This window comes from Diorhabda sublineata, chromosome 10 (assembly GCF_026230105.1).
Source record: "Diorhabda sublineata isolate icDioSubl1.1 chromosome 10, icDioSubl1.1, whole genome shotgun sequence".
NCBI classification, from domain to species: Eukaryota; Metazoa; Arthropoda; class Insecta; order Coleoptera; family Chrysomelidae; genus Diorhabda; species Diorhabda sublineata.
Window position 1 is genome coordinate 14,557,417 of NC_079483.1, and position 12,274 is coordinate 14,569,690.

At 31.0% G+C, this 12,274-nt stretch overlaps 1 protein-coding gene across 3 annotated transcripts in view; it reads left to right on the forward strand.

The window, feature by feature from the left end:
- LOC130449318 (cell adhesion molecule Dscam2) overlaps positions 1 to 12,274 on the forward strand; it is a 241,842-nt gene that overhangs the window by 85,029 nt on the left and 144,539 nt on the right. For all 3 annotated transcript variants that reach the window (XM_056787055.1, XM_056787058.1, XM_056787056.1), the window contains exon 3: positions 5,179 to 5,340. In XM_056787055.1, coding sequence (XP_056643033.1) covers positions 5,179 to 5,340 — 162 coding nt within the window. The remainder of the gene's footprint in view (positions 1 to 5,178; positions 5,341 to 12,274) is intronic.

The window sequence follows — 12,274 nt, forward strand, 5'->3', positions numbered from 1 at the left end:
ATTCTATCGATCATTTCGTTTCTTTTGTTTACCAGTTCTGCATATACCAAGCATTTAAAATATCCCCAAAAAAAACGAATCCATTTTATTTTATTTAGGGGAACGTGGTGACCATGCAAATGAACCTTCCCGATCTATATTCACCTATATGGAAAAATGTTATTAATGTTACAAACATGTACCCGATATAGGTCCTGGAAACGGTCCTGTTCGGTTGTAGTGAAATTCGGAGAAGACGCGTCATACTTTTGATATACGTTTGATATACCCGGAATTCGTTTGATGTTTGTTTTATATATAATTTTTTATCATAGCAGACGTATTTGAATGAATTAAAAACGTAAGAGACAATATTCATAAATTCACGCCACGAATAGAAAGAGTGTGAATAAATAAGGAAAACGTTACATTGAGATGATTTGGGAAGTGCAGAGGGGCTCAATCATGCATGAACCTCATGTCTCAACGAATGTTTACAGGAATATCACATAAAATAGGTGGGAAATCATTTTGGAGAAATTCTAAGTAACGCTGACCATTCAGGTTATTATCAAAAGAATTTGGACCAACTGAATTATTCGTACCATGAGGATTTTCATCTGCCCATAAATGTAAACTGTTTAAATTAATAAAACAGTCTCGTGTGAAACTAGCTTCATCAGTAAACGGTACTTTACCAACAAATGTATTATCAACTCGTTATTTATCTAGAAACTATCGAGGCCTGTCTAGATAATCCTCTACTTTCATAGCATACACTTTCTGAATGTGAAAGGAGTAAAAAGTTGCTCCTAGAAAATCCTATGAATAGTTGTCATTTATACGTTAAATTGAAGTAACATTTTGCGTACACTAGTTTTGGGATCGGCGTCAACTACATCTAATGTATTCTGCTCTTAAACTGGGGTTCGTATAGTTCGTTATTGACCTTCGCCATCTTTTTTTGGAAGTGCACTTCCTAAAATATCATTTTATAAAAAATAACTTCTATAAGTATTTACCTTGCCATGTACAACGACTTAAAAATTTACGTATCTCCTAAACTTTACATTTGAACGAGTTAAGCAACCTTTTTGTTAAAAAATCGATTGAAAAATTCTTTTTTGCTTTCCTTAGATTGTACAGGTTGTTCCTGGGAAAGTTACAAATTATTTACCATTGAGCATGAGCCTCCCCTGACCTTCAAATAGTAGTGTAGAATTATTTATTCCGTCAATGTCATGGACATACGTAATCATCCATTAAAACTCATAATGTAGGAATGTTCAATTTAGAAAATATACTTTAATATAAGTTCTGATTTCGCTGCTTTGAATGCCTATAACTCAAAAACAACGGGAGAAGTTTTTTGTTACAATAATTGTCACAGCTTTATTTTCATGCCACGCACTCACTCCCGAATTTTTGCATTTAGTCCCGAAACGCATATTGTCCATTTAAAAACAATTCACTAAGCTCTGACCACAAAAATACGAAGCTACTTCGTTCTCTACTCTCAACCTCCGGCACAGTACATAACTCTTCACATTGAAGCTGCAGGCATTGTACATGTTTTATCACTTAATCCACCAATTGCTTTTACAGCTTTCATTTCCGCTTAAATCCTTCAATTTCTAAATTTGAATACAAACTAATAGATTAACGACAAGAAATTAGTGAGCTCAAATAATGGAAATCCTGATTTAATAGAAGATTCCAAATATCTAGGCAAAAACTAAAAATAATCAAGTAGTGTTGAGGATCGTCAAAACTTGTTCCCTAATCTTAGATATTTTTCCGAGACAATTCAAATTTCTCTCCAAATATTTCCAATAACAATATAGATCAAAGTATTGCTAGTTTTCATATTAGGTGGATTGGTAGATTGTAGGCTTAAACATAAAATGAAAATAGAGGTTTAATGACATGCCTTTTTAAAAATAGTGGATACATGATAATTCTTACAAATATGCATGTATGGCACCCAAAGAGTATCAATTTTTTTTCACATTAAGATGGTTGTTTGAAATTGAATTGTGGATCTAAGACCAAAAGTTGCCCCAATCACTTGATATGTGAAACTTGGATCTTCTGCTATTATATGTCTCAGTCTGTCCATGCTTCCAACATTATTCGAGGAACGGAATATACCAGCACGTACTGGTGTATTAAAGAGATATCAGTCTCAACTTCTCTTCACACAGTCGCTTGTAAATGAATTTCATTACCAAATAGCCTCATGAATATAGCGCGTGAATAACGTTATTTTTCAGTGTTTCAATTTACGTCAAATGACGTTAAGAAACTAAATAAAAGAATATAGAAAATGCAAGTGACTCTTCTTCAACATCACCAGAAATTAGTGAATCTGTTGAAGTTGCCTAATCAAATTTATTGCCGGAAAAGTCAAGGAAAGTATATAAAATGTCATATGAGTTTTGACCTAAAAAAAAAGATTATTAATAACTGAATATATCAATTAGTTAATAATTAAATATATATTATAATATATTAATACATAAATAAACACCACTCTCCCGTAACATTGGATACCCATTATTTGTTGAACTAATAAATAGATTCTTGTGTTGTTTATTATGGAGATATACGATTATTATGATTTTCTATAATTATGTACTATTATTGAATAAACAATAATATATTGTATGAAATATTTGTTGGAATAAAATAACAATGTTTCTAATAATGTAAAAAAAATTTCTACTCTTACTTATTCACTCGGTGATTTATATCTTCACTTTCACCTCGTGAATAATACATTATACACTTGTGAATAGTAATAATATAGTTTTTCAGAGCTATATAATCCCATTTTCACAATAACGATTATACTAGATTGTTTTTTATTTGGGTGTTATCTTCTGAGATCGGTTATATTCGAATATTTATCTATTACAGTAAGTTGTTAGTAAAACCATTATTGTACTTTTGTGTAGGAAAAAGCATATAACAATCGTCTGTCTTTTAAACTTTCACACATCTCGTTCAAAATAATTTCCATTTTACTAATAATCCAATCCGAAGCTCGACTGTGATGGGGTACTTTCCGTAGTTTGATGAATTTAACGAGAAGCAATGCGCTCTCTCTTAAATTAGCTCGTTTTCAATGACTTTAAGCTGTTGTGGAAGACCCTGGAAATTATGTTGTTATCCGCTCTTTCACTGCTATCACAGTAGTCTTAATTCTCATTAAAGGCAATAACTTCCATGAGTTGTCGAAATTAATTTCAAAAAAAAAGCTCGTAAGATTGATCACAGATTTAAAGTTGATAAGAAAAGAGCTAGAAAAGAATTTTGACAAAATTTTAGAAAAAAAAATATTTCTTTACGAACACCCGAGTCAATGTGCATAGCATTTAACAGAGAAAATTATAAATTTTTTAACACTATAGAAGACCTAAGACTCAAGTATAACTATTCTGATAACCAACTAACACAACACAACACAACAACTAACTACATTTGTGATGAGACAGGGATTTCCACAATTTCTAACAAAAATCCCAAAATTCAAATGTTACAGCTTTGTGTTGCATTAATGCAGTTGGTACATTTATTCTACCGCTACTAATTTTCCCTCGAGTTAGGATGCGACCTGCATTCATGAATGGTGCTCCCTTAGGATCAATTCGCGTGGCATACGAAACGGGGTGGGGCTCAGAAATCTTCATTAAATATCTGTATCATTTTATTCAATACGTCAAGCCCTCCAAAGATAATAGCATTTTATGATTGATGAATAACCATGCCACACATGTAACTCTGGTTGCCATAAATTTATGTAGAGAAAACTACATCTCATTACTTGGAGTTCCGGCGCCCACATGCCATAAAATGCAACCATTGGATTTTTTTGGTGCCTTGTAAATAGCTTATAGCGTAGTCTGTGACTACTTTGGTTAATAATCCAGGAAGAACCATCACCGTTCAAGATATTGCTTATTTATTCAGACAACTTATTTAGAAGCAGTATTAGTGGCAAATACTATAAATGGATTTAAGGCTTGTGGAATAGAACTTCTCAATTCCGATATCTTTTCTGACATAGGTTTTATGGCATTAAGCTACAAACAAGCCTCTTGAAGCGCAAGAAAATACTAATCCTACTACAGTTCTAGTTGTTGAAAATGTTTTATGCGAAAGTGCAAATCTAAATAACGCTCTAAAGTAAAATGAAAATCTAACGAAATGAAACTGGACTGCCAGAAGCCAGAAGTATAAAACTAAAGAACATAAGTTGCCAAACAGCGAAATCACAAACCATTAAACGAAAGTGTTCAGTTCATCTTTAGAATCACCTTGTGATGTTCAGGAAATGATGAATGATGAAATGAATGATGAAAGGAATTGCATTATATATGACGTTGCAGGAAAAAATAATGACCTTTAGTATATTTGTGCTAAATGTGGAGAATAGTCTCAAGCTCCATGCACTTGACTAGACGTATTTGCGACTTTTTATTTTTGTATTACTCACTGATTAACTGATAATATCTGTACTACTGGGATTTCCTGAACGAATTTCTTTGGGCAAAACAGAATTAAGTAACAGTTAGTACTGAATTTACAATTTCAATATAATATTCTGCTATAAATAATGAAAACTATTCAAAAAAAGCAATCATACTGTAATGTTTTTTGTATTTATTTACACCCTCTATATTCGTGAGGTGAATTAATCAACACTATCTCTTACGTTCTTAATTTATTTTCACACTATACAATTCACTTGCCTGATAATTTACTTATAAATATGACTTAAATGATTTCTGCGATTTCTCTCGTTATTTTCACTATATCTATTTATTAAAAACTAAATTAAATTGCGTTTACACAAATCATTTATATACCTAGAGTTCTAGAACGAAAAGAAACAAAAGAAATACTGTAAATAAACCGCCTTCTATCATAATAAGTTCTAAAAGGAAGCAACTAATGCGCGCCCGCCATTTATGAAAAGTAGATGAAAGACCTCGCGCCAATTCGCCGAATTTTATAATTCCATTGTAGCTGGACAGGGCCTGCCTAAGAACCCATTTAGCGAACTTACAATACAATATTATATTCGTAATTGGTTGGATTTCTTCTATCGAGCTGTCGGTTGAAAGCTAAATAAGATATAACGATTGTCCAATTTTTCTTTATTGTCTTCTAAATAATAATTTCTCTCTCTTTCAGTTGTTACACAAACTTTTAGAGTGGACGTCGAAGTCATAGGAGCGGCTCGAGGGTGTACAGCAGTATTGAAATGTATAGTTCCAAATTTTGTCAAGGATTTGGTGAGAATCATATCCTGGGTTCAAGAGCCTACATTTTTCATTTATCCATCACTACAAGGAGGTAAGAAATTACTTTCTCAAAAAAAATCTCATACCCAATTCGTTTATTTACAAAAAACTTGTGTGACTTTATAATAGAAAAATTTTATAACAACGAATTGGTTATATCAATATTTTATATTACGTTACAAATTTGGAATAAACTCAAATTATATTTTCTCCAATACTGCTCGGAGTAATATCTCCAATCTAGTTTTTTTGAATATAACAATAAATATTGAAGGTCTTTTTGTTAAGAGGAACAAATTCAAGGTAATTTTTTATAGATAGCAGTTGCTGTTATTTTTATTTCCATGTTACGGTTTGTGAAGTTTATATAAATACCAAATATCAATTTTATTCCTCACCAATTACAAAGTAATCAACATGATAAGTGTGGATGACAATAATCAAATTTGATGATTTGAGTAGAAAAAACCGCATGAGGTTATCGAATGAATATTTGAAGTGATCTCAGACATAATCAAAATTTGTTTTGAGCATTTCTAATGACTCGTACGAAATTATAATTTCTTATTCGTGCGCTACAACTCGTGACTTTGAGATAAGGATGCGCCACCTCAGGACGGGGATATTTCTTAAAGATACAAACTCTAATGTGTTTTGTTAGGTATTTAGAATGTAAAATGTTTTTGTTTCTCATTTCAAAATTAGAATATCGAGCTGCATAATCTTCCGTCACGAGTTATCTAATCTTCATGTCAACCACGATCACAATTTGGTACATTGTAACATAAGTTACAATTTTATGGCGGATATTAAAATCACGCCCGTGCTTTTATTTCCAAATCATTTCTTAGTTTAAAATTCTGCGTTTCAACTTCCATGATTAGAAGTTCTGAACATTGAGAGCTGTTGATATTGATTGTTATTATCAATTCGTTTGTATCGAGATACTTACGAATGGAGAGCCTCAAAGTACTGTTTTGAACAGTAGCATGTACGGGCAATTTACTTCCTTCCTAAAATTCTAAATATTGTTCGGATATTCGTTTTTCTAATAAAAGTTCCATAACACTTATTATTTTTCGATTATACAGTGTGTTTCTATATTTGACCGACAACGCTCTACCATAGAGAGATCTCAATAAATTATTCATTTTGATATAGGAATATGAACCTTTATGGGGCCTAATTTCTGTAATATAGGGTGTTCAAAATTTTAAATCAAAAGTTTGCCATCAATCAAGACCGCCTTTAATTTTTTTTTTTCAAATTTAGTGACCAATATGCTCCTTAATAAAGTAATATTTCGACATAAATAAACTTTGAACAAAGTTAACCAATGGTGCGCAGTCAGGGTTAGTTGTCACGTTTATCCCCCTATTTTCTACGCCACTGGAACTAATTATTTTTTTAATAAAGTTTGAATTGCCTGATTATTTTTAGTTAAGAAACTAAAAACCTTTTATGGAGCTAAAATTAACGGTATTGTAGAAATTTGCCTCGAAACAAAAGTCTGCAAGCACATAATTTACAAATTAATTAATTATTCATTTAATTTCGTATAATGATTAAGCGTAACTAGTTCAAAACAAATAAAAATTATTCATGATCATAATTGTTGGAGAATGTACCGTTAAATATTACACAACACATGTGGTTTCAACACGATGGGGCATCTGACTTAAATCCTATCGATTTTTTTATATGGGGCTATATGAAGTCCTTAGTGTAGGAAATAATTATCGAATCTGAACAAAATCTAATAGCTAGAATTCAAGCTGCGGTAGAAATAATTCAATTCCTTCCAGATTTATTCTCAAAGACACATTTTCAATGATAAAACGGTATAATAAGTGTATTGAAGTAAGCGGCCAATAGTTTGAACAACCACTGTAACTTATTAACTTATTATTTTCATTTTCATTGCTAATTTTGTTTTTAGTGTAATACATTTTTGTTTGAAATTGAGATTATGAATACTTTATATTTGTTTTGAAATACCTACGCTTAATCATTATTCGAAATTAAATGAATAATCAATTAATTTGTAAATTACTTACGTGCTTGTAGACTTTAGTTTAGAGGCAAATTTCTACAATACTGTTCATTTTAGCTCCATAAAAGGTTATTAATTTTTTAACTAAAATAATCAGGCAATTTAAAACAAAATTAAAAAAAATTGACTATGATTTTTATACAAAAATTAAGAAACTTTTTTTTATTTTCTCAAATTCATATCAGTAAAAAGGAACACTGCAATGTTATTTTTTGTGAAAAATTTGAAAACACTCAATATTTCCGTAGCAGCTGAAGATAAGCATGGGACATTGTATATGAATTATGTTCAGAACTTTCCAAAGAATCCATAAAATAAATAATACACAGAGGGTTGCATTCAAAATAAAAAAACTGGTGTTAGCCAGTTCCATATGGCACACCCTATGTAATTGTTTTTGGAAAAAAATGCGTATGCAAAAATCGATGCATCAAGCCCTTTTCTTATTACACACTCATTTATTCAATAACTAATTTAATTCATTTAGCTATTCCACTTCATATATGATATATTTAAAACGATAAATATTACTAACATATCCTTTAATTTCAGTTTCATTATAAACTTGATTATGTAACAGAAATCTTATCTATTTAAATATATATTTAATTGAAATCAGACCAACAGTGATATTTTTTCTTCTAAAAGATATACTATAATAAGAAATGCTGAGAATATTTACGTACAAAACGAGATTACAGTATCCACTATTTTCTTGTACTGTCGATTTAGAGAGTATGTGAGGTATCTAATAATTCTGAATTTTTAAATCTATGTGGTTATTTATCTTGTGAAGTAATCTCATCAATATATATGAGAGGTTTTTCTTTATAGCTACGTTGTGAAAGAAGAAAAATAACATAATAAGGACTTTGTGTGTTGCAATATATGTACATGTATCTGAGCGAAATACCGAATTCCATCTTTCCGTTATATTTACATAAAAACTTTTTCCTATTTGATATTCTGTGTTTGACAATCGTCCCTTCGTATAAAAAATGTCATCCACGCACTTGAAGTCGAATCCCTAAAACTAACATCTCGGTGAATTTTCTCTCCAACTGTACAAACATAACCAGCATATATTTTATAACGTTTCTTCATGGACAAATGGATTTTTATCCTACTGGAACTGAATGTGTCATATTTATACAATGAAATGGATGTTTGCGTTCTGGAAACATGTACGCATATTAAAAGCTTATGAATGAAAATTCACGTTTGTCATGTTATATTCCGGTATTTTTTGTTGTCCTCTGAGATTTTAACATCCCCACTGAGAAAAAGGGGAAACGTTTTGTGTATTTTTATGAAATATTTCAAATTGAATGTTCAGGTTAATGGAGTCTAACATGATATCAAGTAGTAAATAATAGTTGAAGACATGTACAACGAAAAAAAAAATAATTTATTAGGAATGATGTCAGAAAAATCATGCAAATATGAGATTTCAACCTCCGCACCTCCGCTCAAATTGTCTCATAAGTAAAAAAAAATCTATCGAGTAATAAGCGTTTGAAATTAGTTCACTTTTCGGATGCTAACTCAAAAACTGACTTACCGCATTAAGATGCGTCTTTCCCTTAACAAAATTTCCTCATCGAACCCCTTTCCAAGATATCACCCTTGAGAATTAGTGACCACAATTAAGTTGAATGTGCCAATAAGACGTACCGTTACAAAAACAAAAAAGCAGAAAGGACCGAAATTTTTTATTTTTAAAAGTGAAATTTGCAATGTGTTTTACTACTCAAACCAAAAATATAATACCTGCAACAAAGTTATCATAAGCATAGATGCGGTTCAATATGTACAACCCATGTCAGAGGTCATTCATGTATGCCTATTTTTATTTAATCAATTTTAAATTGATTAATAGCTTCAATGGCTTTCTTATTGAGAAATAAATACTACTCATTGCTACATTTTAGTCATTATTCAACTTAGATTATTACGAGTGCGTTTTAAATATGATAGAGACAATGCTGTAAATGGTGCGTCTGTATGTTTTGAAGGTCACGATTTTCTTATGTGTTAGCTGGGTCTCTTACTAATTCCGGGTTTCTTCACTTACTTCCCTACTAAGTATTATTTACCGAATAACCAAAAATTCGGTGTCTTCACCTTCTAATAAAGTAAACCTCCGAGTAATCGAGTTATTTGCCAAATAAATTATTAGGCTGTCACAAGTGTCAATTAAAGAGTTTAGTAGAAACTTAAGCTTTAATATACATCAAAAGTGATTCGTTAATTTATTACAACTTATTTGATTTGTTCATTTTTGGAAATATTCGTCATACAAATAATTGAATATTTAATATGGATGCTTTTCAAAATTGAGAAGATTTGTTTGAGGAAATACAGAAACTTTCAGAACAACCTTATTCCGTTCGTCATAAAATTAATCATTACAATTGTTTGTCCGATGATGAAATTTTTTGACGGATTTCTTTTTCTTTTCAATTATTTTCAATATAAACTATAATTTTCACACCAACACATATTTCTCCAACTAGCAACGCTCAATACAATATAAGAACTGGAGATAAAAACCCCAACGATGAGGTAAAGAAATTTGTGCGCAAGTTTCCTAATGATTTTTCCGATACCATGTAACTAGTGAGAGGAATTACCTAGAAGAATTGTGAATCTTTGTGAATATTTTTGAAATTATTTCCCATATTCCGAATTTTCTTCTGAAGATTATGGTTCTCAAAATATAACAGGCAAGGAAGATATTAGGATTGGAAGAAAAATTAGGGACGAAATCTACAGTTATTATACGAGAGTTGTCTGAGAATTAAAATTTTCATAATTATGTATCGACTTGGTCTTCTTTCAAGTCTATACATTTAGTCTAGCAATACTTCAGCTTTCCTATCCATTTGGAAGAATTTTACGATCTCTAATTACAGTGCAGAGTGTCAATTTACAGTGCTTCCAAATGATAACTCAGTAATGAATATTTTCAGGAAAATATTCATGAGGACTCACTTATACGATTGCCAAACAACAAAAATTATTCGTCGAAAATGTATGAAATTTTCATGATAACTACTCAATGAATGCGCAAATCTATTCCTTAACTTATAAGTTTATAATTAATTTTCATACTTTAGGTTGAAGTCAGAAACTTTTTAAGGTAACTTTCATATTGTTCATTCTATACACATACACTCATTCAAAACATGTTGAAATAGTTATTTTGATTTCGTGCAATTTCGTAAACATTCTCATTTTTTTGTTCTCATTTTCAAGTTAAAAAATTCAATTTCTGGTGAAAAATTCGATCATGTTATTTCTAAAAATATCTATTTAATCTGCTATTCGTTTTAAAGCTAGATGTAATCTTTCATTACATTCCCACTCCATTTTCCGCAGTTTTTAGTTTTATTTCAATAGTTTTTCAATGCTTTATTCTCAAACATCATTCTTTAGCATGAGAATAATTCTCCAAACCATAAAATTTCGCTCATAAATTCGAAAACAGTTCGTATGTGTGTTTCCGACCACTGCCACAAGAAGTATTACAGACTTTAACAACTACAAGAAATCCTTTCAAACCGATTCCATTTGTCTTCCATACGTGGCATGAGAATTACTTTTACTGATATTCTTAGAATTCTTTCTCTATTTTCGAGCGATAATTTAAGTTATAAATAAGATCAGAATAAATGCTGCGAAACAGCTCCTTTGTGAAATGTTATTTTTCATTTCGAAAATAAGTTTTTCGTTATGACACATCCTGGCAACAATGGAAGCGAATTTAATAAAATGTAATGTGACAACGTATAATATTTATATTAATACAAGCATTTCAAAAATGTTGGGAAAAAGAATATAACTCCTAAAAATGCCCTAGAAGCTTCCAGAAAACACAAAGGAAAATAGAGAGCACGTTATAACGAAATATATACTAAGTGATATTTACAACAAAATGAAATACACAATTAGGGTTTGTGTCGTTTGTTCATCTTTGATACCGTGTATCAAGAATTTGTGGAGTGCAATGGAAATTGAGCAGTCTCCGCCTCAACTTACAAATAATCGAAAAGTTTTGAATTGCATGTACCTGCCACTCTCACAATGCTGTCAAATTACTAGATTTCGATGGAAAAATCATATCACCTCCACTTGAAATCCAGATGTTCTCATTGATCCCTACAGAATTTCCCGCATGTCACTAGATATGTGACACGTAACATGATTAACATGTTTTTATCTGTTTTATTCAATTCATTACAAGAGATATTGGTCACGATCTACCTAAAGTTTTTACTGTTAATAGTGGGAGTATGGTAACGTCGTTATCAAAGAAATATGGACCAATGATTTCAAAATGCACTTCAAAAGTCACTTCTTTAAAGACTGTGATGTTTTTCTTCTTTATCTATAGGATTTCTATTCGTAAGGTGAATTAATAAACACTGTCTATAATGTACTTATCACTTAACTAACTTGAATCATTTATTTTAATTATTCGATTACTTTCTATTTTGGTCTATTCACTACGACTATTTTTTATAAACTAACTGAACTGCGCTACACAAACTCTTTATATATATTCTCAAAAGTTCTATAAAATGAAGAACCAAAACAAATAAACGAATAGACCTAGCAATTATTCGAGAGAAACAACGTAAATAAACCGCCTGTTGTAATAAAAAAGAAATAGAAAAGCGCCGCGCTTCCGCCGAATTCCACTAAATGTAGGCAGGACCGGCTTCAGGGTGGAGACGCGTTCGTAAGAACACACTAGACTCTTTTGGATCTAATAAGAATTGGTATTGCCTCAAATTTAACAGTGTTGTTTTCTGACATACCTATTCATCCAAAAATGACTATCATCTATAGAGATAGTTTTTAGACCAAAATTAGAGTTTCTGACTACTCATGGGTCCGTTTGGGAAATACACTTCAATGTCAGAGGCTT